This window comes from Phocoena sinus, chromosome 15 (assembly GCF_008692025.1).
Source record: "Phocoena sinus isolate mPhoSin1 chromosome 15, mPhoSin1.pri, whole genome shotgun sequence".
NCBI classification, from domain to species: Eukaryota; Metazoa; Chordata; class Mammalia; order Artiodactyla; family Phocoenidae; genus Phocoena; species Phocoena sinus.
Window position 1 is genome coordinate 46,600,531 of NC_045777.1, and position 22,598 is coordinate 46,623,128.

The 22,598-nt window shown below is 46.4% G+C and overlaps 1 protein-coding gene across 1 annotated transcript in view; it reads left to right on the top strand.

Moving 5' to 3' along the window:
• Positions 1–22,598, top strand: part of RALGAPA2 (Ral GTPase activating protein catalytic subunit alpha 2) — a 284,371-nt gene that overhangs the window by 147,965 nt on the left and 113,808 nt on the right. The window contains 8 exon segments of the mRNA XM_032604977.1: positions 3,445–3,573; positions 7,330–7,458; positions 8,557–8,615; positions 13,853–13,961; positions 18,377–18,487; positions 19,773–19,841; positions 20,622–20,759; positions 21,238–21,421. Coding sequence (XP_032460868.1) covers positions 3,445–3,573; positions 7,330–7,458; positions 8,557–8,615; positions 13,853–13,961; positions 18,377–18,487; positions 19,773–19,841; positions 20,622–20,759; positions 21,238–21,421 — 928 coding nt within the window.

Below are 22,598 nucleotides of genomic sequence, written 5' to 3' on the forward strand. Positions count from 1 at the left end.
ACTTTGCTAAGGATGTTATTGGAGAGAATTAGTTTTTAGGGTTTTTTAACTTCTGGGAGAATGTAATCTAAGAGGCTTTGGGGACCACCTTTGAAATGTTTTAAAAAGCTCTTTCTGAGTATCAGCAAAATAGTAGTTCACGGAATTCTACAAAGTAAATTCTAGAAAGTAAAAATCCTTCATAGTCCTTCCCTTCTATTTTTACTCTGTTTACTTCTGTGTGACCTTCTTCAGTTTACAAGGCATGTGTTCACATCTCTCCCGTTACCCACAAGTCCAGGGGGAATCAGTCCCTTCTGTGGAAGAGAAACGAGAAGCTCTAAGCTCGACGTGACCTGTCCACGGTCACATACACGAGGTCTTAACCCCAGGCCTGGGGCTCTTTTCACTCTGCCAGAGTCTGACTTGAGTACAGGGGCATTTTCCACCATGATCACAAAGGAGGGGGCACTGAATAGCCCTGAGTCGAACCCGGGGTGCCATGGCCCTGGCTCTGCCAGCCCTGTGACTCCTGGACAGGTGGCTGGAGCGGGCACAGAACTTCTCTCTCCACCCAGGATGCAAACCACGCTGTTAACAAGGACAGCTTCCATCTGACGGGGATGTTTAGCAAAAACTCAGTAGCCTTGGTTTACCATAATTGTACTGATTTAAGGGTTATTTTCTACTTATGACAAGATACGAGTTTTCCAGAATACTCTTATTTACATGAAAAAAAAGTGAGTTACTTTGAAAAACAGACAAATCATGTTCACTTTGGACTTGAATAGGACAAAAAGCATGAGGGTTGTACGTGAATAATTTGTGTTTGGGAAGCACCATCCTGTTCAGTCTCCCTGAAACCCCAGGGACCCAGGAGAAAGCTTCAGTCTCAAGATTTTCCTTTTCACAAGGATTCCGGCTGTCGCCGTGGTCTCAGCGTGTGGACAGGAAGGCTCCTACCAGAAGTGCCGGCAGCCCTTCGTGGACGGCCCTCTGCTGGGAAGATGCAGCTGCTCTCCTTCGAGCACCACGGTTATTCCTAATTTCAAAATGTTGTCACAAAGATTGTAATCTTTGGGTTGTTCCATTTCAGTGTGGATAAGCAAAAGAAGCAAGCATATGGCCCTAACTTGGCCGACTGGCCATACAGCCCCCTCTTTAACCCCCATATTAACCCCAGCCCAGAGCTGCTGTAACTGGCGGCCTCACTTCTCCTGGGGGCCGCCTTCCGTGGGTGGCGGGCAGGCTAGGCCAGCCATCTGTTATTTTGCCTTCTCTTTCCAACCTTCTCGCCCGTAGAAACAGGTTCCGTTCAAGAGACTGGCCGGGGTCCAGGGGGTGGGGAGCCTGTGACATTTCTGCTTCCTTCAGCATCAGTGGCAACTTAGTCATTTCTGGGAATGCCCCACTTCCAGCTCATTGCCTGGACGCATCCGAACCTTGTGAAGCGAAATGGATTTCATGTATAAATTCTGGCTGTAGCTTGTTAAAGGATTTAGTTCATAATTCCCGTAAACGTATCCCAGAAAACCCTTTTTTAAAATTAAACCTCTCAATTCCAGTGGTGAAAAATCTGTGATTTAAGTGTGTGCTAAAGGTGTTAAAAACCCACACGGTTCGAGGCTCAGTTCCTCCTCTCAACAGATGGAATTAACACAAACCTAACAAAGTTAACATCATGGTTGTTTGCATTATTAATCTTCCCACGCACGGCATTCTACTACCTTGCGAGCCAGGTTTGCACGAATCCTTTCGTGGCAGCAGATGTCAACAGAAGCGTGCTTCCATCTGCTGCCCGAGACCTTGATGCCTGATACCCCGAGACGAGGCCCAGCACAGAGCGTACCTCTGTGAGTAATTACAGGTGTGTGGTGAGGAGTCCAGGGCATTAATCAGAGGCTTCATTATGAAAAAGGTGGATCTTTTGTTCTGCGCTCAGAGCGGGAGTTGACCACACACTTTCTAAACTGCAGTGTCCATCTGCTCAGCCCCTAGAATGTTTGCCTTGGCTGATGTGGACACTGAAATGTATCAAAGGACGTGATTACAGCAGGTTTAAACATTAACCCGGGGGAAGCGTGGTTCGGGTTTTTCTTTCCTTTCCTCCTTCCTTCCTCCCTTTTATCTGTCTATTTATCTGTTTGTCTCTCTGTTTATTTTTGGTATAGGAAAAAGTCTGCTGAAATGCTAAAACCTTAAGTTAGTACTTGCTAAACAATTTACCATATAAGAGTTCTAATAAAGCACTGCGCCGTCATTTTAAGGACACACACAGCATGATTTGTAGACACTAAATGAGCCTGCTATGTGAGGAAGAAGCCTTAGAAAAAGTGTTTTGTGAACACCTAAAGGTTCTCTTTTAAGATTACATGTTGTTCAATAAGGTTATTTTTATGAAAAGGGACTTAATGTGTTAGAATCGAGCACACTGCTATCCCTTGCTCTAATTTAATCAAGTTAAATCAGGATTATTTTAAAGGATTTTCGAATAGCTACACTGAAATTTGAGAAAACAAACCAGAGGTTTTGGGGGCTTTTTGTTGTTGTTGTTTTGGTATTTTGCTGCTTGTATTTTGCGACTAACTCTAGGTTATATAACTACAAGTCCCATAACTACAGCACTTCAGTGCATTTGATGAATGCACTTGGCCTAGAACTGCATAAAAGCAGTTTGTGGTTTTCTTACTAATCCCCTTTGCACACACTCGCACAGATGGCTTCAGAGACGCGGCCTGGCCGTGGATGGCACGAACGCCGTCCAGGAGAAGAGCCCTGGTCTGCCACGGGCTGGAATGAGGCAACGCCTCAGAACAGAGCTGGCGGGCAGGGGCCAGCCGGCCACCCACCAGTGAGAGGCCCTTCCAGACCCAGGGACACCAGGTGTCTGGGGGCAGATGGTCCACACGCAGCACTGGGCACACGTGCCTTGCCACCCACTTCTACCCGGAGCCCCACCGACCACCTGACCTTGGCGTGTGACCCATCCCAGCGGGACCCACGCTCCCATTGTTTCACACAGGAGTCGCCCGAAGAATGCGAGTTTCCATCTCTGCCTACTTCAGGAGTTTGTAATAGAACAGTGTGCTTTGACTTTTGAAAATTGAAGAAGATGAGAAGTGATAGCTTCTTGCAGGTTTAATTTATTTGTCTACCTCAACACTCCTGTAGCTTGTCCGAGGAGCCCACCTCTACATGGAAGATGGAAGAGTGTCTAGTCCCAATGCCACAATTCAGGTCTTGGACAAGTCACCCTACAGTTTAAGGTCTCCGTCCTCTTACGTGTAAAATGAGTACACAATAGCCCCTGGACTAACTCATCTCCTGGAACCCTTTTCACTGAAAAAGTTCCGTGGTCTGTTTTCTTTCAGATAATCTCACAGTAGTCATATGTACAGACGAACTGATGACTTTGGAATTTTGGTCTGGAAACTTACAGTTGTGTTTTCTTTTCTCTCCTTCTAGGATATCTTAAATACCATTGTAAGGCACTGCCCACCCCGCTTTTTCTCCCTGGGTTTGCCCGGCTTCTCCATGCTGGTGGGGGACTTCATCACGGCCGCTGCCAGGGTCCTCAGTGCAGACACGCTGGCGGTGAGTGTGACAATGCTCAGCATCCCAGCTCCCAGGAGGCTTCACAGCGGCTAACAAGGTTCAGAGTTCTCCACTCCTAACAGGTGTTGACTCATTAGTGCAACGTGAAACCGGGCTCTCGGGTAGATGCCCTGGCAGCTGATGTGTGAAATTGTAGGATAAGATGACACACTGGTAGTGGAAAGGCGTTTCATCAAAAGGCCAGAGTGTGAGAAATCATGTCCTCACTAATATGGCAGCACATTTACACAGTCAGAGGCAGGACTGGTCTCCTAGAATCTTGTTAGCATTTTTCAGTAAATGGTGGCACAGACACTAATGTCTGTGGTCAAGAGAGATTTTTTTTTTTTTTTTGCGGTACGCGGGCCTCTCACCACTGTGGCCTCTCCCATTGTGGAGCACAGGCTCCGGACGCGCAGGTTCAGCGGCCATGGTTCACGGGCGCAGCCGCTCCGCGGCATGTGGGATCTTCCCGTACTGGTGCACGAACCCGTATCCCCTGCATCGGCAGGCGGACTCTCAACCACTGCGCCACCAGGGAAGCCCAAGAGAGAATTTTAAGTGTACATCATCAATAAGGTTTTTTTTCTATTATTAAGTCTTAGTTATAAGTCTAATAGAAAATATTTTCTTAAACTGTTAGAACACTAAAATTTTTAACCAGAAAATTAATATATATCGTTGTATTCATATGCCATAAAACTCTGGCAGAATTCTTGTACTAAGAAGTGAGAAGCAAGTGGACTAAGCAAGCGCTAAGGGCTACGAAAAGAATTGACTTGTAGTCTCCACCTTTACCTCCACTATTAGGGCGATGTATTAACGCCTTTGAGAGGACACTCTCACCCATTTCAATTTAAAGGCCTCTCACAGTTGTGCTCTGTACAGCTGTTACCTGTTCAGAGCCAGTTTTCCCTTCTTTAAATGGTGTAAATAAAACTAGCTTTACTGTTTGCCAGGCACTTCTATTGAAATCAGTGTGAGTATCTAGCTACCTAAATTCTGTTTGACACGTTGTTACTTTCTTATTCTACTTATTTCTTCACTGCAGGGCAAATTCAAACTCCAACCCTGGGTTTTGAATTAAATTGTTTTTTTAATGCTTTGTATAGCTGGTATTTCATGCGCTTTTTCTTCTAGGGGTAAATTAAAAAGCGAAGGGGAGGGAAGAGAGACAGGAGCAAAAGGGATGGATGAGTGAAAAGAAGGAAGAAAGAAGGAAAATGTTGAATTTGTTCAACTGTTTTTCTTTTTTCTAAAGACTATGACAACTTTTCATACTTATTTCTGAAAAACTTTTTGTAGGATAATCATTCTCAAGGAACCTTCTAATTTACTTTTAACCATTCAAATCAACATTGAAAAAACTTTGGGAAAAAAATTGAAAAACTTTGGAAAAGACATTGAAAAAACAGGATATAGGAAGGAAACTACTTTATTGAAATTTTCCTTACTTGCTCTGAGAGTTTCCTGTGAAAATGCTGGCGCCCTTTCTAGTGATAATATCATGCACGGTGGTCATTCTCTGTGAAAATTTATCTTTCGACTAGATGAGCTATTAAAGTGGCCTTCCAAAACATTTGTTTAAAGAGAGAGAGAGAGAGAGAGAGAAAATATGAGAATGTGAGTGTAAGATTTATATTACATAAAGGAACAATAACCCTGAATTACTTTGAATCACTCTCTGAATTTAAACTTGAGGTTTAAAATTGTATGAGAACTAGTGAGAGGTGTTCGGATAGGGACACACCTGCTCAGTCAGTCAGAATTTTCTGTTAATTACAAGCCTGGAGGACTCCTGGTACGTAGATCTGCCTGCTGAGGCCACGGGGGAAAGAGAAACGCGTGCACAAGTACCCAGGAGGGTGAGGGAAGATCGTGCTCAGCAAACATTGTTATCACAGCTCCAAACTAGAGACGATCCGAAAGTCCACCAGCGGCAGAGTGGATGCATCCTGATGCGCACACAGCGAGGGATATTACATGCAATTCTCTCCCCATTCTCCATCCTGCAGCCCTGCCCAGCCAGGCCCAGGGTCCTTCCCAGCATTGTGGGTACTAGTCATCCATCCTGGGGCAACAGACTCACAGGCCTCACTCTTCTGTGTGTAAACTGGGGCTCACCACAGGCCCAGTACCCAGGCAAAAAAATTATCTAGATTTACTCCGTTCTTTGAATAAAGCTGCGTGACAGCTCTTTATTTTATGTAGGAGCTATTGTTTTGTATCCAGTGGTTACAGAGTCACACACGACTCAGGGGAAAAAATCAGCCTCAGCGAGGTTCAAACCAAGACTATATGGTGGGTCAAGGGAACCGTTAGTGAAGGCCGAAAGAACAAGTCTGTGGGAGAAACACTGACTGCGGACGTACTATATGCCAGGACCTGGCCTGCGTAAATGTGACAGGGAACCCATCCTCCGGGAATCGGACAGGTAAACTAAGCGTTAATATTTGCACATAAGTTTCTAGCAGCCACAATAGAAGCACCTCCAGAACCCAGAGGGGTGCCAGTGTGGGACCAGTTAATTCTGCGTGATGAGAGCTGGAAGGGAAGGCATCTGTTAGAAAAGTCTTCATGGAAGAAGCAAAGCTGACGCGGAGACCTGCAAGGTGGGCCCTGTCCATCCGTGAATGAGAACCACAGCCACCACCTTTTCCCCAGGTGGTGTTTACTGGGCATCCTCGGGGGAGAGAAGTGACGAAGACTGTCTGCCCCCTGTTTTCGTGGGGAATGCAAACATCAAATGAATACATAACGTGTCGTCAGGAAGTGATGAATACCAAGGGAAAACCCAAAGCAGGGATGCTGGAGGACACAGAGGTGGAATGACACAATGTCTTGAATTTGCTTTAAAACTGAAAGTGGAAAACTTTTAAACAAATTTGAAATATTGAAATGAAAAAAACGAAAAGGAGATAAATGAGGCAAGACTGGTAACATCTTGAGTCTAGGCATTGGGTGCATGGATATAACATTCTGTCTACTTTTACATTTAGAGATTTTCTTAACAGGAAAATAGAGGAAGGTACAGGTAGCAGGTAAGGGGGCAGTGATGGAGGCTGGGTGGTGTCACACAGAACCATAGCACCCTGTGGCGAGGGGGCGCTTGTCAGGGGAGATGGCTTCTGGACCCTGAGTGGAGATGGCAAACAGGTAGTCGGATCTACAGATCTGGACTCAGGAAGGAAGCCAGGGCTACCGAGAGGTGCTGAGGGGTTGGCGGCACGTAGGAGGCATTTAAACCCTCGGGTCTGGACATCCCGGACGAGTTGAGTGTAGATCTCGGAGGGAAGAGGGCCGAGAATTGCACTCAGCACCCTGGAGTCTATATCCTGAGGAGGTGAGGGGTCCCAGCAAGGAGACTGTCAGGTCCCCTGGGGAACCAAGGAAGGTGTCCAAGCGATGGAAGGGCTCCCAGGTGCACGGGAGCTGTCAGCTGCATCCCCTGCCGTGCGGGGTCAGGTGAGACCAGGCCTGGATGGGAACTGGTGGGTCTTGTGTTGTGGGGGTCATGTAACGAGAAGCTGTGTGCTCACTGACCAACTTTGAAAAACCTGAACATTTTGGTGTTAGTAGTTTCAAATCTTTGTATTTAAAAAGTGAAGTAAAACAGGAAACAGTAAACTTCACCCCTGATGCCGTTGCCCCAGCAGGGCTGCCTCAAAATCATGAAAAAGTAAAACACATTGTTGCTTATCTAACGTTTATAACCAGAAGGAAAATGTGTGTCTCACTTCCCTTTGCCGTGTGCAGGCCCCTCGTTTGGAAGCCCTCACCATTCTCGGGTCTCTGGTCTGCTTTCCCAACACCTACCGCGAGATCCCTCTGTGGCAGCCGGTGCCCGAAGTTACTGAAGTCACCAGGGGAACGGAAGATGTCAAGGTACGTGATGCAATGACCGAATCTCAGGTTAGCATCTTCTATAAATTTATTTATTTATTTATTTATTTTTTATTTTTGACTGTGTTGGGTCTTCGCTGCTGTGCACGGGCTTCCTCTAGTTGAGGCGAGCGGGGGCTACTCTTCGTTGTGGTATGTGGGCTTCTCATTGCAGTGGCTTCTCTTGTTGCAGAGCATGGGCTCTAGGCGCGCAGGCTTCAGTAGCTGCTCCACGGCATGTGGGATCTTCCCGGGCCAGGGATCGAACCCACGTCCCCCTGCATTGGCAGGCGGATTCTTAACCACTGCGCCACCAGGGAAGCCCTGGTTAGCATCTTCTAACTCGAGCTGTGTGGTTCTCTCTTCCATTATTATGCATTGAGCTGTTTATCCCTGAAAGTTTGGCTATATCGTTTAGATGTATCAGTTGTTTTTTTTAGAAGGCTGGTTTTGGGGGGATTAAATGAACTAGATGGAGAGCGATGGTTAGGTTCCTCGGGTGTTTTTTATTAGATCTGTTTATCATGCCTACGGATCATGATTATGTAATGAATCATTCTTTGTAATAATTTTATTAGTGTAACTGTGCTGCTTTAGTGCATCAAGTGAATTTATAAGAAATAATTGAAATAAGCAAAACATTCAAGCCCATTGTTGGCCTGATTAAATACTACTACTATTTGAGGTTCTAAATTAATCCTTGGAGAATAAAATTAAACAGTCTCTCCTCAGCTGACTTTGGGGCAAAGAAAAATGCTTTTCAAATCAATCAATTAATTTATCTATCTATAGTACACAAGTACAACGTGTGGTTCAGTGTACGATGTATAATCCAGTTGAAGTAAAAGAAAACCGAGATTTTTCCTATGACGAAGAGTCATTTGCTCTGCTTGGTTTTTATTGTATACACAGAAAAGCTCTTCCCTGGGCAGGCTCAAAGCCCTGCGAGCCCCCGGCTGAGACCACCATGCTGCTCCCCTGAGCCCCTTGTGTCCTTCCCCCAGTCCTTCAGTGGCCCCTCACTGCCTAGAATGAGGACAGAACATGTGGGAAATCAACTACTAAACAAGGTTTTTACTTTACGTCATTTTGTGTTTTTAGCACTACCTCATAAGTATTTTACTGAAGAATGCCACAGAGGAACCAAATGAGAGTGCAAGGTAAATGCTAAATAAAAGGTAAACTAGTTTAGAATTTTAAGATACACATTCATGTGTAATCAGTTAATATTAAAAATACTTATTCTTTCACATTACTCTTACACTAAAAAGTACAGTAAGAATTATGTGGGGAAAATGCTTTATTAATTTTCTCAAAGGTGCCATTATTAAGTGCAAAGCACAAGGTGTAGATGATTGTGTGTAGCACATGCTACCTTTTGTGTAAGAAAAAGCAAGATTGTGAATACATAGGTGTATTCCCTGATATTTTTAACAAGGAAGAAAATGGAAGGATAAACCGAAACGTATAAAAATGATGTACTTACAGGATAGTGATTCTCAATCGGCAGTGATTTTGTATCCCAGGAAACATTCAGCAATGTCTGGAAACATTTTGGTCGCTTCCACCAGGCATCTGAGGTTGCTGGCAGTCTGTGGCCAAGATAGGAGGTTTTCTGGGGCACGTACAGAGTGAAAAGTTCCTATCTGTTCTCCCCAGGTGAGGCCCGGAGCTGGGAGCACTGGTGGCGGGCACAGCAGTTTCTGATCCTCAACCTCCAAGCTTGTAAGGTCTCCAGAAGCCCAGCTCCGCCTCTTGCTCGTGTCCTGCTCCCTCCGGGCCGGTTCCAAGCGAGCAGCGGGCACTTGCACTGTCTTGTTAGCTCTCCGATCATTTTCAAGGGTTTTTTCTTTTGTGTTTTGTCTAACTTCTTCACTTACCTTCAGTGGACGGTTTAGTCACAATTTTCTAGTCTGCCATTACCAGAAGCTGTAAATTCATGATCAATTTGATAATATTAAATAACCTTGCATTTGGGGATAAACACAACTTGGTTTACACAGCACTGGATCTGATTTGACTAACATTTTGTTCAGGAAAGTTGCATTTATATTCATGGCCTTTAATTTTCTCTCCCCATCCTGTCCTTGTCAGGTTTGATTACAAGGTTATATAGTCTCACAAAATGAGCGAAGTGCTGTTTCATTCTGTTCAGTCAGCAAGAGTTTTTGTAAAATTGGACTTGACAGTCTTGTGTATTTATTTAATAGACTTTGATAGTAAAACTATCAAGGTATTTTCTTTATAAGAAGGTTCACCACGGACTCATTTTCTTCAATGATTTTAAGGAAAAGGTTTTTTTTGACAGTTTAGATGAACTAAAATTTTCTAAAAACTTGGCCATTCCAAGTTTTGAAACATTGTGGCATCCACGGTGTTTCCATTATCCCTTTGCTATCTTTTATCTCTTTCACTTCTATAGCTATAAGCGCTTTTTAATCTCTGACACTTTTTGTGTGTTCTCTGATTTTTCTCACTAGTCTTACCAAATATCTGTTAATTTTATTGGTCTTTTCAAAGAAGAGACTTCTGTCTTTGTTCAACCTCTCTAGTCTATATTTTAATTTCCTACTCTCTGCTCTTTTTTTAATGTTCGTTCTACTTTCTTTACATTCTATAATTCTTTTTCTCACTTTTGAAGTTGTATACTTAGTATATTAATTCTCAGCCTTTCTTTTATGCAAATATGAACAGTTAAGTCCATATGTTTATTTCTAGGTGCTACTTTGTCTGAGTTCTTTAAGTTTTGATATGTAATATTTTTGCATTACAAAGTTTTTCCAGTTTCCATTATGATTCCTTCATTGAGTCATGATTTATTGAGCAATGTATTTCTTAATTTCCAAAAATATGGTTACTTCTCTTTATCTTTATGCTGCTGATGTCTTAGTTAATTGCATTGTGGATCAAAAATGTTGTTGGTCTTTGAAATTGTTGAGATTTGCTTTATGGTCTAATATGTAGTCCGTTTTTGCAAATGTCCCATATATGCTTGAAAGAATGTATATACTATTCTTCAGTTGTTGGGTGTAGTGTTCTAGATGTGTCCATTAGATTAATTTTTTAAATCATGTGTTTCAAATATTACATATTCTTTCTATTTTTTTCATCATCTAGATCATTTACTGAGAAAGATATGTTAAAAATCTCCCAATTTTATGGTGCATTTATATATTTCTCTTCGTATTTCTGTCAGTCTTTGTTTTATATATTTTGAAGCTATGTTATTAGCTGCACAGAAGTGTAAAATTATCCTATCTCTGTAGTTAATCAAATCTTTTATATTTACGTAGTGACCTCTTTATCTTTAAGGGTGATTTTTTTATCTTAAAGACCAGTTGTCTGATATTGATTCAGCTATATTTTAAAATAATATTTTCTTTTAAATTTAACCTTTCTATATTCTTCTCTTTTAAATGTCTTTGCAAAAGCTGTACATACTTGATTTTATGTGTTTATCCTGTCTGATCTTTAGCTTTTAACTGAAGCTTTAGTTCATTTGCATTTACTGTAGTTACTGAAATATTTGGATGTAACTCTTTCATCTTATTTTATATTTTGCTATTTGTCTTTTTCAATATTTCTTTCATTTTCTCCTGTTTTTTTACCTTCATTTTTTTTCACTCACCTTTTCCTCCTTCCTTCCTTCCTTCCTTTTTTTGGGAGTGATTGTGTTTTTTTCACATTCCATTTATTACCTCTATTTTTTTAGAAGTCATAGACTTTCAGTTCTTTTAGAGGCTGCCTTAGAAATTTTAATATGCATACTTAGCTTGCTAGCTCTTAGTCTGTCTTTATCCTCCTCCTGAACGATGCCAGTTCCTTAGAATGTAATATTCTGATTTTGCTCCTCTGTCACTGTAGCTGTTCCTCTCCTGTCTGCCTTCTCTGCCTACCTCTGGGGGTTAGAGTGACTCGGGGTTTAGGGCTGGCTGTCTTTCCCTCTGCATGACGTTCCTAGGTGCTCTTATTCATTTCACCAGACTTTTCTAACACCATCTGCTTGCTGATGATACTCAATTTATTTTCCTGGCCCCTTCTGTCAACCCCTTAAGTATTCAGGCTTTTATATTAAACTGCCTACTTGATATCTCAACTTGGGTGTCTTAACACATGTAAACTTAACACAACCATAACTGAAGCCTTGAGTCTGCTGTCTGCCCCAGAGCCTAACTGTCCTCAGACATCATCTCAGTACTTGTCACCATCATCTGCCCAGACTGTCAATTCAGAAACTTGGGGAAATCCTTGATTTCTCCTTTACCTGCACCTGCTACATTCAGACCTTCAACAAGTCTTGGCAGTATCTTTCTTCTCTCTTTTCCTTTAGTGTAGAAAGCCAAATTCCTGTGGAGTTAAAAGTGGAATAGAAATATGTATAATATGGTCAGTCTTTCTCAGTTGTGTGTAAAAGGAGTTAGGCAGTTAGGAGTTAGGAGTTAAGGTCATATGAGTGTAGATAAGCAGACTGAAATATGATCAAGATTCAAATAAATGGAGGAGAACTGAGAGAGAATATCGTTATAATTGTGAGTGATAGTAATTCAGAAAAATTAAGAAAAAACAAGAAGTTTTTGTTATATACATTGGAGTGGTATGAGATGGCATAGTAGCAAACAGTATTAAGAGAGTGTATTGGAATACAGACTGAGAGTAAGGTAATACTGCCATTAGCTTAAAAAGAGTCTTGATAGATAAAACTCATTCACAATCACAAAGGACATCCTGGGGATATAGAGAACATGAGGAGTCACTGGGAGTGTAAGAATAGGAAGATGCTAAATGAGGATGTTAAATGATGAATTTCAAAGAGAGAAAATAGCAGGAAGAGCTGTTATAAGCGAGTGTGGCTTAAAACTCAAGGCAGGTGAGAGTAGCTTAGGTTATAAAACCATTTTACAGGTCACAGTATTCTCCATAGTACAAGGCTAATAGTTACAGAGAAATGCAGGTGTTCCTAGAAACGAGAGCTCTTAACAAATTACACTTAACAAATAGGTTAATGGGTCGTAAAAAAAAAGAAAGAAAAGAATATACACACATATATATACACACATGCACTCAAAGGAAGAGCAGCTCTTAAAATGGTAACAGTATGATTTGGGGCATAATTCCAAGTGGTATAGTTTTCATGGGTCAAACAATCAGTCTGAGTTCGGCTGAGGGAAGATAAAGAGGCTTTGGGAAAGAATATAGAGTTCTTGGGAATAACTATAGACTGAGATGCAAAGAGCAATTTCTAGGAATTGGGCAAGAGAAGAGAGACATGTAGACAATTCTAGACAGTCAGGAAGGTGTGGAGCTGCGTCTAATGCCGGCGCCGGAGAAACAAGAAAGGCCCGGCACACACCTTGTAACCGAGGTAAAAGCACAGCTGTTACCGAGGGAGTTTTGGTAGAAGGTGACTTGGTCGCCAAAGGGGTTTTAATTAACTGGTTCGGAAGCACTTAGTCCATTCTGATCGAAAGAGGTGAGAATCCAGTGAAGTATGGTGGTTTTAAAACCTCAAAATAGCTTGATTTTAATTGCTGAATTATATTGATGGCCTTTAAGGGACGTTCAGCGTGGAGGGATGGGCAGCGTGTCCGGTTTGACTGGCCCTGGATGTGACCTCCTGCTACAGAGAACAGCATATTACATATAACAGCAAGCATCTGGTTCCAAGTAGTGGTTTGAAGCCCCTTTTTGTTCAGAAAGTGAGCAGGTTGGGGGGCAAGCATTTAAATTTCATATACATGCATTCAGGAAACATTCAGAAGAATGTGACTTTTTGATCATTGCAAAAGATAGTAGAGTGTATCAATTCCAAAGAGAATTGCTATCCAATCTTGACTTATAATTGAGGAAGGTAATTTTTAAAGGAGTATACAACTTAAAGAATATTTTGTCTTAACACATTTTTTAAAAGAAGTAACAGTGAAACTTATTTTGAAAGTTGTACTCAGGTATTCTTTACGATAAAATATAGGATTTGTCCTCTGTTTTTGGTAAGTGTTGTGTATTTTATTGTAAGGAAAGCAATTACAAACTCAATTTCCAACAATCTTCTAAGATTCGTGTTTTTGATTCTTCCTCAAAAATATCCTGAAGCAAGAAATTGTAATAAAAAAATTAGTTTCAGCAAAAATAAGTGATACATGTGCTGTGACAATTAACAGAAAATATACCATTTATTTCATTAAATATTTAATTACTAACCATTATGAATATTTCTATTTGTCCTGAAAACTGGTCTCTTGAGGGTACCTTATCTTTTTTCTCAAGAAGACATTTTGTCAATGTGTCTGTAACTTTTGTACTTTGTAAACAAGGCTTAAAATATTTTGTCTTTTGAAAGTACCAAGAAAATGAATCTCTTTGTGAGAGTTTTCCTCCTTGTCTCCTTCTTTTTCAAAAGGTGCATTGCCATTTGCTCCCTTGGGGTCTGGATCTGTGAAGAGCTTGCACAGGGCACAAACCATCCTCAGCTGAGAGAGGCCGTCAACGTGATAGGCGTCACTTTGAAGGTATTGCCAGTTCGTCATGTGTATTTGACATTAAGCTGTTTCCCAGGTATTCAACCCGTTTTAGTTTGAATTAGCCCCATTTCTATTTCCCCCTACATTCCAGAGAAGTTTTGATTCAGAAATCTTTTCTCTCACACCCATGTTGAACGTTCTGTGAGGGGTCCTGGCAAAGCCACCGATGGCTGCTTACCCACTGGCGGCTGCAGCCTGGCTGTCCATAGCCTGAGCTTCGTGGACCGGCCCAGTGGGTTCCTCTGGTGGCTGGGCAGCTCCTGGGGCAAGCAGGATGCCTGTCACCTGTGGGTTGGAGTGACAAGAAAGTGAGGTTTCATGCCCTGGCCTCCTTGGCAGGACCAGGAGAGACCGGACAGCTCCTGGGCAACAGCCTGAGTGCTTCACGTCAGTGGGGCCTTGGGCACTTTGAGGATGTCTCTCTTCCTTGGCTTTGTTAGTAAGAAGAGCTGCCATGTGCTGCGTGCTCACCTCATGCTGGGCCAGATTTTTCTTAGTATTTCTGTAAATTTTCAAAAAGTTCTTTAATTTTTCTATAATTATGAGGAGAAACATTAAGGCAGCAGGAGAGAATGTACCTGCCGTGTCGAGCCCTGTCAGGGGCGTCCCAGCGCAGTGCACGGGCTGAGCCATGGAATCCCGTCACCCCTGTGGACACTGCTGCTTCCCCCATTTTAGAAATAAAAGAGAAGGCGACTAAGGGGAAGGCCAGGGAACCTGCTCCAACTTGAATTGCTGAGAAATCAGAGGGCCAAGATCAGTCAGATTGGCCTCCCTTTAAACATTGTAAATAACAGAGGAGAACTCCTGGACAGAAGTCCTGGGCCCTGGGGCAGCTCCGTCACCTTTCAGTGCCTGTGTCGCCGTGCTGGTTGGAAGGGGGAGCACATCAATATAAGAGAACCGAGGGCCAGAGAGGAAAGAGCAGCCTCAAGGAACACGGGGATGGTGAGCAGCCACTCTGGGAAGAGGGCCTTCGGGGGCTTGGGGCTCTACCAGGGGGAGGAGAGCGCAGGGGAGGGGAGGGGGAGGAGGGGGAGGGGAGGGGAAGAGGGGGGGAGGGGAGGGGGAAGAGGAGGAGGGGGAGAAGGGAGGAGGAAGAGGAGGGAAGAGGGCCTTCGGGGGCTTGGGGCTCTACCAGGGGGAGGAGAGCGCAGGGGAGGGGAGGGGGAGGAGGGGAGGGGGAGGGGAAGGGGGGAGGGGGAGGGGAGGGGAAGGGGGAGGGGGAGGGGAGGGGGAAAGAGGAGGAGGGGGAGAAGGGGGAGGAAGAGGAGGGAAGAGGGCCTTAGGGGGCTTGGGGCTCTACCAGGGGGAGGAGAGCTCAGGGGAGGGGAGGGGGAAGAGGGGGAGGGGAGGGGAAGGGGAGGAGGGGAGGGGGAAGAGGAGGAGGGGGAGAAGGGGGGAGGAAGAGGAGGGAAGAGGGCCTTAGGGGGCTTGGGGCTCTACCAGGGGGAGGAGAGCTCAGGGGAGGGGAGGGGGAAGAGGGGGAGGGGAGGGGGAAGAGGGGGAGGGGAGGGGGAGAAGGAGGGAGGGGGGAGGAGGGGGAGGAGGAGGGAAGAGGGCCTTAGGGGGCTTGGGGCTCTACCAGGGGGAGGAGAGCTCAGGGGAGGGGAGGGGGAAGAGGGGGAGGGGAGGGGGAGAAGGGGAGGAGAAGAAACCGAGGTGGGTGTGGGGGGGAGGAGGAGGCTCGGCCCTACCTGCCCAGTTGGCAGCAGGGAGCACGAGTCCTGCCTGTGGGCTTTGCATGGCTCCGTCTCCGGGCTCTGCTCTGCTGGAACCGTGCCCTCCAGGAGCGCTTGGCGAGGTTGACATAGGTGTCCCCTCAGGCACGGGAAAGGCATGGGCAGCAAAGCTAGGGAAGCGCCCGCCAGGGGGTGTCGATAAAAACCAGCCTCTGGCCATGACAGCGATGGGAACAAAGTGCTGTGCAGCCTCTGGAGAAGTCCACTCGGCTACTCGTTTGTTGCGGGTGGGTGCTCGTGTGGGCAGCGGGGTGGGACTCTGCTAAGCCAGAGCCAGACTTACAGACTCCGGCGTCCTCATGGGCGAGTGGCAGCATCGGCGCTCGGGCCCTGCGTTCCTGCCCTCAGCCCCACTGTCCTCCTTCTCTTGCCCATCTTAGGAGCCATAGTCGACTCTCCCTTCCTCACCACCGTGGTCCTGGTCACCGGGTCCTGAACGGCCTTCGCTCACTCCCGCCTGCTGCCCGGGGCCACCCCTCCCACAGCTGGCTCCCTCGGCCTCCTCCCCAGCCCACCCCCACCCCGACCCCCATGGCCCGAGCCTGGACCTGCAGATCTGCCCTCCGTGCTGCTGCCAGAGAGGGACGTCCGTGAGTGGGCCCCTGCCTGCTGCACCAAGCTGCCAGTTCCTTCAGAGCAGGGACTGTGTCACCCTGTACGTCTTGTCCTCTGTGCTGCTCATTCGGTGCTGGGTATATTGTTGGTACCCCGTGGGCATGTGCTGGTGAGCAAGTGGGTGATATGTTTCATCCCCACATCCCGCAGCCCTCCACATGTCAGGAACACCACCGCCCTCGCAGACCTCCATAGCGACTCTTCTTGCCTTGGTGCCTGCACCCTGGGCCCTGGGCCCGCTGCCTGGAAGGAAACTGGCCCCTGCCCGACCCCACGTTCTTCCCTGCTCAGCGCAGCTCTCCCCCTCCCTTCCCCCGCCACCCCCCCCCCCCCCGCCCCAGTGGCTTTTCTCTGTCATCTGCCCCCACCTCTCACGCCTCATCCCTCTCTGCCCTCTTGTCTGCCATGTCCCTCATTTCACCATTGTCACTTTGTCTGTCTCCGGCCATAATGCAAGAGCCATGCCAACCTTATGTTTCTACCATGTGACCCGACCAGCGGGACGCAGCAGAAATGCGCCCAGTGTCCACTCTTCCTCTTCCTCTCCCTCCACATTCCGACCTCCCCTCAGACCTCCTTGGGGCTGTGCTCAGCATTAGGAACACGACAGGGAATAAGAGGCAAGAAGATAAACACACAAAACAGCAAGCAAACAAACACAGAGGATCAGCTCTGATAACCCTTAATGCCGTCTAGAAATTACAGCAGGGGAGGAGGATGGGACGGAAGAGCTGGAGGGGGTGGGCTCCACGCCTTTGGACAGTCTTGGTGGCCTCATGAGGGAGATGACATCTTGAGCCGTGATCTGAAAAATGTGGCAGCACCTGCCGAGTGCAGACCTGGGGAATGAGTGTCCCAGGCAGAGCAAGGAGCAGGTGCAAAGGCCCTGGGGCAGAAATAAGTTAGAGTGTTTGAGGAGTGGACAGAGGCCATGAGGGTCAGGGGGCGGGAGATCTGGGTGGCTGGAGGAGGCTGTGCAGAGCCCCTTGGGGCAGATGCTCTCACCCCAGGTTTCCTTGTGCCTGTCAGGAGGGGAGCAGTCAGTAATTGTTCTGTAGAAGTAAAACTGACCACCTTTCCCTTCTCATACTGTGATTTGTCACTGAGGTGCTAAATGTTGACTTCTCTCTGTTGTTTTTGTGGCCCTCTGGTCAGTTGGCATCTGCTTCCTGCAACCTGGAGCTCCTGGGGTGGAAATAGCTGAGACGCAAGTCCAGAGGTCTCCCTAGACAGGGACACAGATTTGGTGACAAAGCGTTCTGCCCTAGATGGTGGGGTGTGGATGGCAGTGTGGCCCAGGGTCTGGCCAGGGAGGGAGCACTGGGAGTCCTCATCCCTCCCACACAGCCCCAGCCCACAGTCCCTGCGAGAACTGCCCCATTGCTGTGCCATCTCCCAAGAAACAGGGGCACCTAGAGGACCCTGAACACACACCAGACGCAGAAAACAGACTCAATAATAACTGAATATCCCATAACTTTGAATTATGTTCTCCTAGCTTCACATTTTTCACATTTCTTAGAATGTCATATGTGCAGGTGAAGTTTAATTTCATCGGATAGAAAGGCTTTTGATCAATCCTTGTTTCTCCAAGTGTAAAATGAAGATAGAGACTGCCTTATGGAGCTGTTAATGAAGAGTTATCAAGGCGAAAATGAGCACAATTCTCGTAAAAGGTTCAGTACACAGGGGGTACTCAATAATGTACTACATTTCAGTTCCCTCCCGTCGGCAAAACTATCATTTGTGTGATCTGAATAAGGCATTTGAATTTATGCTTTTAATTTCCAAATGATTAAATGACAACTACTTGTTTCTATAGAATGTTATGTAAATTAGTACAGCTAGTCTAGCAGAAGGCAGTTACAGGACAGTGACCGCATAAAAACTGTCTGGTGATAAGATACATTTTTCATAGATTTAATGCATGACAGGGACATGGATCCCCAAATGGAGCTGGAAAGAAATCGTTGTTGGGTTCTTCTTTAGGAATACTGCACACGTGAAGTGAGGTTATTTCGTTTGGGGTTTTGTTTTCTTTTCTAGTTTCCTAACAAAATCGTGGCCCAGGTAGCTTGTGATGTGCTTCAGTTGCTGGTGTCCTACTGGGAAAAGCTTCAGATGTTTGAAACCTCTCTGCCTCGGAAAATTGCAGAAGTAAGTCTTTTTCCCATAATGCTCAGACATCAGCGTGTCCCTTTTATTACATTGGATATTTAATTAATTCTAGATACTCAAATAATGGTTGGAGAACCAACCATTAAACTGCCGTGTGAGTCACCCATTTTCAGGGTAAATTGTGCTGGTTCTTCTCAGCTGCGATTTCAGGCACCACGTAAGAAGCCACCAGTGTTCCAGGGCAGCCTTACACTTGGGGAGTTTGAAAGGCAAACACGACCACAACAAAGAGACCTTTTGTCGGTTGGGCTTCATTCATCCAGAGTAATTTGGATGGTGCCAACAAGGAGTCGGCAGCTGGTTGTGATGCCCTGTGTGTGTGGGCGGGGGTGGGGTATGGGGGCCTCTCCCAGACCGAAGGCCCGGACCGAGCTTTCTGCCATAGCGTGATCACCCGACTGTAATGAGATTACGACTGTAATACCCTCCGTGGGGTCACTGGTGGAGGACGGGGGCAAGAGGAACAGGAAGAACCTCCACGAAAACACCCCGGACATCAGTGGCACGTGAAGGTGCCGGCTTGCACAGGGGCGGGTGCCCTCACCCTGTAGGTGTGGTTGGTAAGGCTCGGCTGTTCCTGCCAGGTTTTGTAGCTGCCCTTCTTTAAACATGCCCTGTTCTGTACACACCCAGTGCAGAGGAAGGGATATGATTTATTTTCTCTCAGCCCTAGACAAATTTCACCCGTGAGGTCACTTTGTTCTCTCAGAGATACAGCAGAAATCACAAGTGATTTTCAACCTCAAGGGACCTAGAGTGAAACAGAACTTTGGACGATAGGCATATAAGCTGCTGCAAAATGTATAGTTGGGTTTTAGGGCGACCATATAATTTATCACCTAAACTGGAATACCTTTGAGAATGAAAGTGGTGCTGTTACCCTGCAGCTGCAGGTGTAGGGAGACCTGGGGTAATTTATAAGAAAAGTAAATGGGAGCATCTTCAGAATTACTTTTGCAAGTATTTGTTGCTTTCCTTGTGAGAAGTGTGGAGATGGAAAATGGAGATTGTGTGACTGCAGAGAGAAATACTCCTTCCTCTGGGCCCCCGATTTCACTGCCAGCAGAGTGGAAACAGGCATGGCCATCGCCTTCTGGTTTTCAGGTCACACAAATCTCTGAGGTGACTCTTCGCTTGATGTCACCTTCCTCTGGGAGTTGGCACCAGGCTGGCTTTAGTGGCAAGGCCGTCCTGGGCCTCCTTTCACACGGCTTCCAGAACTGTTACTGGGGTCTGTGTGATTGGGAATTTGTCTTCTCTGCAGATCCTCGTGGCCACGATTGCTTTTCTTTTACCAAGTGCAGAGCACTCCTCAATGGAAACAGATAAGAAGGTAAGTGGCACATCAGTCAGGTCCTCCCTAGACTTTGTTTTCTTTACAGAATGGCACTTCTTTTTTTTTTTTTTTTTTAGAATTTTGTTTTTTTATACAGCAGGTTCTTACTAGTTATCCATTTTATACATATTAGTGTATATATGTCAATCCCAATCTCTAGAGGGTTTTTTGTTTGGTTTTTTGCGGTACACGGGTCTCTCACTGTTGTGGCCTCTCCCGTTGCGGAGCACAGGCTCCGGACGTGCGGGCTCAGTGGCCATGGCTCACAGGCCCAGCCGCTCTGCGGCATGTGGGATCTTCCCGGACCGGGGCACGAACCCGAGTCCCCTGCATCGGCAGGTGGACTCTCAACCACTGCGCCACTAGGGAAGCCCTCTAGAGTTTGTTTTTTAAGAATGTAATAAAACAGATGGCAAATACTATCACATGCAGGGCTATCCTTTATAATATCCCCTGTTAGGGGCTGCTGCGGAGCGGCTGGGCCCATGGTGGCCTCTGAGCCTGCGCGTCCGGAGCCTGTGCTCCGCAGTGGGAGAGGCCGCAAAAGTGAGAGCCCTGAGTACCGCAAAAAAACAAAAAACAACAAACAAGGATATCTATAATATCCCCTGTTAGGACTGGCCCTAACAGCCTCTCTGTGAAAACCTCATTCATTTCTGTGTCCCTGAACAATGGCTGCGTTGCCGGGAAGGTTCTGCTTCACTGAAGGTTTGCTGTCACTTGGGGTGGAGTCTGCGAGGCTGCAGCCTGAGGCTCTGGGTCTGCTTCGTCTTCCAGTTCCTCGTGTCCCTGCTGCTCTGCCTCCTGGACTGGTGCATGGCGCTGCCAGCGGGCACCCTCCTCCACCCCGTGTCCACGGCAGCCCTGGACGAGCAGCCCGCGGCCCGGACCCCCTTGCTGGATTACATCTACAGGGTGAGTCTCCCCCAGGCCTCGGGGCACAGAGCGTGGACAGCAGCATCAGAGAATCACCAAAACAGGTTTTAGGCATTCACATACTTATCTGTGCCCTTTTGACAAGGATTTATGGGGGTTCAGCATTTTAAAAGAAATGAATGACTTAAGGAGTGAGAGCAGAACAGTTATTATAGAGAAGCAGTGGTTACCCAGTTCACGATGTGCGCGTTTTACCCGACTGTTATCGTCAAACACCTGCAGTTTGGTCAGAATCCCCCAGTGTTCATGGGACGTGGTCTGTATCTGCTTCATTATGAAAAGAACTGTTTCTGCTGTGGGAATATCCACAGCCTTAGTTGGACAAAATCTGTTTACCAAAGGAAGAAAAAGCATAATGGTCCCAGTTATCTCCTAAGTGCTGTTGTAGTTTGACAGGTCGTCAGGGGGCAGGAGGTTGGGGGCACCCCTGGCACACAATCCCTTCCGTGCTTCACAGGTTCTGCACTGCTGTGTTTGTGGCTCAAGCACGTACACCCAGCAGAGCCGCTACACCCTGACCCTGGCTGACCTGTCATCCGCGGATTACGACCCCTTCCTCCCACTGGCAAACGTGAAGAATTCTGAGCCGGTCCAATTTCATTCATCAGCAGAACTGGGCAACCTGCTTACTGTCGAAGAGGGTAAGATTCTTCAGAATAGTCATCCCAGTTGACAGGAAAAGGAAAGACGGTAGCCATTTGTTAATACTCGCTGTGTTACTTTTTAAGAATCCAGTGGCTGAAATCCAGGTTTCTAGAGTGCTCTGTGATAGCAAGTCCTCCCTTCCTCGTTTCCTCTCTTTTTCTGTTCTCCTCGCCTTTCTTTTCCCATCTTAGTTAAATTTTGTATTATCGAGCACCCACGGGACCCACAAACCCACAAACACAGTCCATTTTCTGTCCCCAAGGAGCTTTTCATCTCATGGTGGCAGGGGGTGGGGGTGGGGCGACAGGATTCAGGCAGAAGGACTCGTGTGTGGCCCGGCAGCACCATAGGGCCTTCCCACAGAGAAGGACCTAAGCCAGACTTGGAAGGACAGGCTGACTTTGCGAGGAGCTGGTAGAGCGTCGGGACCAGGCGGGCATCACAAAGGGATGGTGTGAGGCCACTCTGCTCCCGGCGGAGGGCCCATCGTAGACATGTGGGTGTGTCAGGACCTCGGGGCTGTGCTTACCCCCCTAACCACCTTCTCCCCAAATGACAAGAGCCCATCTCTAGGCCTTGGAATATGAGTCAGTATGTGGATGTGTCATCTGTATGTGTGATAGACGCCATCTATATGCCTAGACTCACATACACACGCGCACTGAAACTAGTGAACTCTGAAGACTGAGGAATTCTTTCGGTGACAAATGTGATATTATACTATTGTTACTCAAGATGTTACCATTCGGGTGAAGGATATCTGGGCTCTCTCTGTATTATTTCTTACAAGTGCGTGTGAATCTTCAGTTGTCTCAAAAATTAAAAGTTAAGGGGCTTCCCTGGTGGTGCAGTGGTTGGGAGTCCGCCTGCCGATGCAAGGGACACGGGCTCGTGCCCCGGTCCGGGAGGATCCCACGTGCCGCAGAGCGGCTGGGCCCGTGAGCCATGGCTGCTGAGCCTGCGCGTCCAGAGCCTGTGCTCCGCAACGGGAGAGGCCACAACAGTGAGAGGCCCGTGTACCGCAAAAAAAAAAAATGTGGGTATAAAGTGTTAGATCATCCATGAAAATGTTATGGACTTTGCAAGTTAAAAACCTAGGCCTAAGAACAGAACTTTGCGGGTAAAAAACTTCCTTAAAGAAAAAGGAGCGAGGGCGTGTCACCAGGAAAACAA